General features: G+C 34.5%; 1 protein-coding gene across 2 annotated transcripts in view; it reads right to left on the reverse strand.

The window, feature by feature from the left end:
- LOC131064005 (L-idonate 5-dehydrogenase) overlaps positions 1–6521 on the reverse strand; it is a 310247-nt gene extending 303726 nt beyond the window's left edge. Inside the window, exon 1 of one of the 2 annotated variants that reach the window (XM_057998016.2) lies at positions 5936–6521. In XM_057998016.2, the coding sequence (XP_057853999.2) occupies positions 5936–6083 (148 nt within the window). In that variant the 5' untranslated portion in view covers positions 6084–6521. The remainder of the gene's footprint in view (positions 1–5935) is intronic. The other variant, XM_057998015.2, reaches the window with a different exon arrangement.
- Between the last annotated feature and the right edge of the window lie 304 nt (positions 6522–6825).

Genomic DNA, 6825 nt, shown 5'->3' on the forward strand with positions numbered 1-6825 from the left:
TTGGCTGTTAATATTTTATAAAGATAATACAGCTTTCTCAGTAGCAACTACATTTGATAGAATTCAGTTTGGGGGACATCACAAAGTTAACATGCTTATATTATTAATGATGTAGTTGCTTAATTCTTACAATCGAACATATATATATATATGTTTATCTTTGCATATGTGGTTCATAATGTAGCTACAGGTTATCACTACAAATCTTCACTAAGGGTTTAATGATAAATTTTAGATGCTTGTGAGCAAGCATCTCCAAGGAGGGGAGACTGTGATGTCCCCACTTTGAAATATAATTCAGTAATAAATAATGATAATAAAATTAAAATACAAAAGAATAAATATATAAATTAAATTAAATTAAATATCAATACACTTATTTAGCACTGATTAATCATCCATTTATTTCTATTAGCAATATATTATTAAATAATGAATAACTATTTAACTCAATAATAATAAATTATTAAATATAATATTAATTGCTATTAAATAATTATTAAATAAACACATAGTGGCAGACCCAATCTGACATGCATTAGAATTGTCTGCCAATACATGTATAAAAGAGAGAATGAAAGCTACGAAGCAGAGTGGGAAGATGGGGTGACACAGGATTATCTCAATAATACGAAGTAGAGAAGTTAACTATCTGTATACAGACAGCGAATATTAGAGTCTAGTTGATGACACATCATTAATAAAAAGATACTTAATACCAGCTTTAAAACAATGTTTTAGGTTGATTAGTAATTGTTCAACGCCGAAATATATTATGGAACATTAAAGGTAATTTCATCCCTCAAGTCTCAGCCTTCAGCAGAAAACAAACAGAGAGTGTCAGAGATTGTCCCCTCACAATAGACAGCAATATATGGAAATATTAGTAGTATTAGAAGTTACGTATTGTATGATTAATATATGCCACCATATAAATTAATAATTTGTATCAGTATCACACAAATAGAGCAGCGCTGAAGAATATTAAGTAATGATTACGAAAGTCATCCATTAATCGATATCTTATGTGCATGTACGATATCAACTAAACAAGGATTACCAGCCATCGATATGAATACCAGCGATCATCCTAATCAGATGAGCAATAATTATAAGAAAAGATGTAGCAGCGATAATGTCAACAACAATAAAGAAATGAATCTACATAAAGCTATCGTAATTAGCAAACAGAATATTTAAGTATTCCAGCGATTATAAGACCAATTGTTATTCCTTAAGATAACAAGGATTAAGAAGAGATTATGTTAAGGTAACAGAATATTTAAGTATTCCAGCGATTATAAGACCAATTGTTATTCCTTAAGATAACAAGGATTAAGAAGAGATTATGTTAAGGAAACTAATCAGGAGCCCTTGGATAGCAAACCAATTGTTATAGAGAGACGTTGGGAGAAGATATGTCTTTCATCGCTCATGAAGAGGTGCGAACCATTCAAGCTGTAAGATATATTAAGGCATGAACACAGAGATTCAATGGCGGAGGGATATATACAACGGCAGGACATACTTAATAGGGAGCAATATCGATTCTGTAGTTGATGGGCACTATCAAGCATTTTCCTTTGGTACTTTCGGCTAGAGGCATGCATATTCATATTAGAGACAGCACAGACTCTGATTATTAGAAGCGTAAATCTCCAAATCGGGAACAGCAACGTACCTCCATCAGCGCTATTAGAGTGTGCAGCGTTGAGTATTGACTAGAACCAGATAATTGTACATGGGTTGTGGACAGTAAAGTATAGAAGCACATAGTCTATAGATGTGAGGTTAGACAACAATAACTAGTTATCGATAATAATTTGTGAAGCCCAATATAAGTCAGCGGCCTATATTACTAAGTAATATCGCCTGGAGTGAAGACAAGTAGTCTAATGTCAATATGGTTCGTTGAATAGATTAAACGGGTTATTATGAAGTAAAATGAATTGTTATTTGGAAGGACGTCACCCTTAAGGGGATGTATCTCTGATCAGATAGATGTAAATATTAATCAGAATGAGAATCGTGAGGAGAATAATATGAAGATATAAAACGATAAATAGGGGAGATAGGAGAAGGACATTTGAAGACTTTACTTTCTTATTTCCTGGTTTGGATCTCTTAGTAGAGGAGAAGTTTATGACGTAGAAGAACTACTCTGAAGTATATAAATCAGAGAAAGCCATGAAGATAAGTTCTATCTTCCCAATTAGTTTTTTCTTTAATCTTAACCTAAATATTACGGTGAAAATGTCTTCAGATTTATAAAACAATATTCATAAATGTATTATAATTCTCACTTTAAGTTAGATTAAGTTAGATCTGTTTCAGGACTAAATCAGGGAGAATCCCAAATGGGGACATTACAGAAATTGGTGGATGGTTCGGATATTCATTGATGGCCCGGTCTGGGAGAGAAAATCTCAAAAGATAGGTCGTAGCTAGAATAAGCTTACAATGAGATATTATTTTACTCTTCTAGTTTAATGAGAAGAGTCAGACGATTAAAGGATGATGCTCTAAACATTGATATCTCTAGCGTTAGAATATTTATCGAAGCAATCCACAAGTGGATTTTGCTCTGATCGAGAATAGATTGTAGGCCAAACATTTGGTTATTGTATTAGAACCTAATTGCTTTTCTATACCATCAATGATGGTGATTTCACATACATCTGATCAGAAATGATTTTGAACCTTGTACCGAACTGATGACTTAGAAATATAAAGTGGATTTGAAGGACAAGTTTGCTGGCCAAATGGATGATTGGATTTGCAAGTCCCTCTAATGCTTAAATAAAGTCATGGCCAAGGACTCCAGGCAGACAGAGAATCACTTTTTAGACTGGCTTTAGACAAGTCTTTGGTAGCAGATGGTGGCTAAGCATGTGACCAAGATTGTCTGGGCAAGCTGGAACTTTAAATATAGAGAGCATATACCCACAATATGTCGCAAATTTTGGCTAGGTAGAAAAACTACTATTGTAGAAGCATGACAGGGGGAAAACACTTCGACCTTAAATGCAGGTATGAACAAGAGAATATAGAGGAGCAGCTTCGGAGGCTATTCAAGATGGAAGATGAGGGCCTCAAAGGGGCTGGCTATCAAACAGATTATTGTACCTCTGATGCTGCAAGAAGACCATAAACATGATGGTGTGATAATGGAGGCCTTTTTCACAAACGTTACACAAGCAACTGGGCTCCATGATCGTGCTGCTAGGTTTGCTTTTGTGTTGGTCAAAGAGAATATATTCCACAATGTGATCAATGTTATTCATAAGATTAAAACTAATCCAAAGTCTGGCTTTATTGCAGGGGTCTTCGATGCTGAAGCTGTCAAAAAGAAACAAAAAATGGCTCAGGATTTGGAGATATTCAAACAGGGGTTAGAAAACTATGATATGACTCCATTCGCAAGCTATGTTAGCATATATGGTGATCTCTTCTATGCTCCACAGTTGGAGTGTATCAATGTATTGGCAGATGGGATTAATACCATCTCATGCGCAATGTAATTTCCGGATATTAATATAGGGAGCTACCCCGTCTACTAGCACTCATAATTAAAAAAAAATTACAATTTTACCTTTGGCATAGCCCAAAAGCAAGTAGTAACACTAACTTCAATCATCCTCACTGATTTGGGATCTTCATTCGTTAACTAACTCATTTAAAAGAAACTGTAAAAACCTAGTAAGTTAAAGTTATTCAGAATTCAAAAGTGGTTCTACAAGAAATCCCTAGCATTTTGGTCATGCTATTTCCAATGCCTAGCAAGAGTTTTCAATCTGATGGTAAATACCGAAGTCAAGTTCTAGCACTACATGCACAAATTTATATGCATATTGCTTTCATCATAATCCTATATGATTGTACTGAGAAAATAAGAATAAAAAATAAAAGCAGCCAAAACAACCAGACCATTTTAGCATCAGTTCTATCTTCTTGTATACTGACGAGTGGAGAATACAATTTGGTGCTCAAATACATATAAAGTTTACATGATTAGAGAATACATCTGTTAAATTTCTATACAACTTCAAAATACAAGAAGATAAAGCTTCAAAGCATTGTAATGAAGGAGAAATAGGAGTACCAAATCTTAAATATAAAGGCAATTAAAACCGCATCGAAACCACAAACTGTAACTCATGTCTCTGCTCTTCTCCCCATCATAAGACACGATAAGCTGCAATCTCGTAAGCTGAAACTTTAGTTCAATAGAAGGTTGTTGAAAACATTCTGATCGCAGGTCTTTTAAATGCTTCAGGTTTCTGCTGCGGTTTTCTAAATTTTTTGCCTTTGAATTATCTGCATTCATCTCTGTATGGTCAACATTTCAGATCTCCGCTTCTTTCCCATCATTAAAAAATGAATATCAAAGGAATTTGTGATAATTATTATTCCTTAAATATACATTTTCCCAATATATTTGGGATATTACTATAATGATCCTTGATAAAATGGATACCAAGTGTCCATGTATTGTTAATTTTCAGCCCATCGGCTTGCTCTAAGTTGTTCTGGCTAACTTGGAAACTCAATTACCTCCATTATACAAATTGAATAGTAATAATGTTTTGCTACAAATTTTTCATCTCCAAGACATAGATGATACTTACAGAGTGATTCCGTTAAGAGGCCCTCCTGAATTGTTGTATATCGCTGATGCAGAGATATCATATGGCTTTTAAAGGTAAATGATCCTATAAATTTTAAAATTTCTGAAATAGCTACTGCAGAAAAACTATAGCAGTCATCTGCAAGAAAATTATCTAGGCAAATTTTGAAAGGCAGTGATAAGGGAAAAAGTGATCTGGAACAGACTGGTAATTGACAACAAAAATTTCTATATAAGCCTGTAAAGTTTTTTACACCCACCACTATCTATCATTTAAAATTGGATTCTTAATTAATCACTGCTTCACGATTTAAGGGGATTTAAAAGATAATCTTTTTTACAATGTTTGGATTAAGCAGGTTGCATGAGACCACTTTTGGCAAAATAATAGCAGCAGTAGCCCCCTCCAAGAAATCTGTCCTAGAAATGGGTATTCGCTAAAGGGGCTTAAATAACCATGCAATGTAAGGTGTAGATTCATTCCAGATTGCTTGGAGTGCATGTAAACCGTCTAATACAGCAGTTATTTGAGCCTTTTTGGGAAATTTCTTAGAAATGTAGAGGTTCTCTAAGAAACTTGACTTTTCTGTGCATATAGCAGGTTATACGCATCTTGTTTCTTAAGCCTAACCTGTATTACGAGCAACATGTCTTCCCTATGTATGGTCTTTCAAGGAGCATGCAAAAGCAGACATCCTTTCACTATAAGGGTATACTGAATATTACCATAATGCCCTTAAGAATATCCTCAGATAATTTCACAATTATGCATATTTTGCATTCGGCAAGGAAGGTATTTAAAGGTGTATAAATGAGTTTACTTGTTTTACAGATTCTCCTAGTTACAGTTACATGTTGAAGGCAAACTATTCGTACAATATCCAATGCCACACATTGAAACCTAACATTGTTATCAAATAGAGGTAAGAAGACAAATGGTCTGCTAAACACCCCTATTTCACACACCACTTAACCCTTCTAACAGCATACTAGATCCATAGTTCAAATAGCAAATATAGTTTTGCCAATAGATTGCTTCCTATGAGGAGGCACGAATAAAGAATCTAAAAAAATTACTACCTTTAAACAATAGAAGAAGAGCCAACCTTTACAAGAAAAAACATTGTACTAATTTCAACTAAAATCAAAACTTTATGGTGAATTTCTCTCAAGCCGAAAGTAAAAGTCATGGTAGGCCAAGAAATTGACCACGCATGGAGTTCTATTTAACTGGAGCTATTTTTAACAACATTTCACAATTATTATTAAGCACACACTCAAAAAATCCATCCAAGGAAATGAGCTTACCAAGAGGCTGCATTTGGTAGGGGAGTATGCGAACGTCGTTGAAACCGCATACGTACACCGCAAGATTCCCTGTATGTTGCTCGTAATTCGAAGGAACAAATGCATAACCTTCAGGAAGTCGTGGTTTCGAATCCACTGAGATATCCATGAAAGCTTAGAAGGAAAAATCCTGCGATTGATCGTGCTACTGCGAAATTTGCCCCCCACCTCTCAAATTTGGATTGGTAGTGACGTGTATGGCCTTCCAAGCCGAGGTGGCTTCTAGGCTCAATAATTCGCGTGTTTGTCTTTTCCAGCGATACTTTTTCTGTCGAGAATATTTAAATAGGTAAGTATGAAATTGTAGGAGCTTTGCTCCAAATATTCGTTGCGCCCGCAATACATATCAGTGTGCCTGTCGCCCAGCAATACTAGTCATCATGCCCACCCTCGATTTTCTCAGTAAGCCGGGAATATATGTCGCCACATCACTGTCTAAAAAATCGGCCACTCGTTTTTATTTTGGCTGCGTTTGTTTTTTTGGATGGTTGATATATAGCTAAATTGATAAATATTGTATATTTTTATGTACAGGGCAGAAAGAAATCTTATGTGGTGATTAGTGTTATGTAGGGATTGAATATTTTATAATAGCATTGCAATGATGATATTTGTTTGTTAGTTGCTAATGAGTTATGGTTTATGTAGGCTAGAGAATAATTTGTCTTTTATGTATATGGTATATGGTATGGAAGAATTTTATGTGATGTTTATGTAGTGATTGAATATTTTATATTTTATAATTTGACTTTTATGTACATGACACGGAAGAATCTCATGTGATGATTATGTAGTGATTGAATATTTTATATTTTATAGTTTGACTTTTATGTACATGGCACGGAAGAATC

Source organism: Cryptomeria japonica, chromosome 11, assembly GCF_030272615.1.
Source record: "Cryptomeria japonica chromosome 11, Sugi_1.0, whole genome shotgun sequence".
NCBI lineage: Eukaryota > Viridiplantae > Streptophyta > Pinopsida > Cupressales > Cupressaceae > Cryptomeria > Cryptomeria japonica.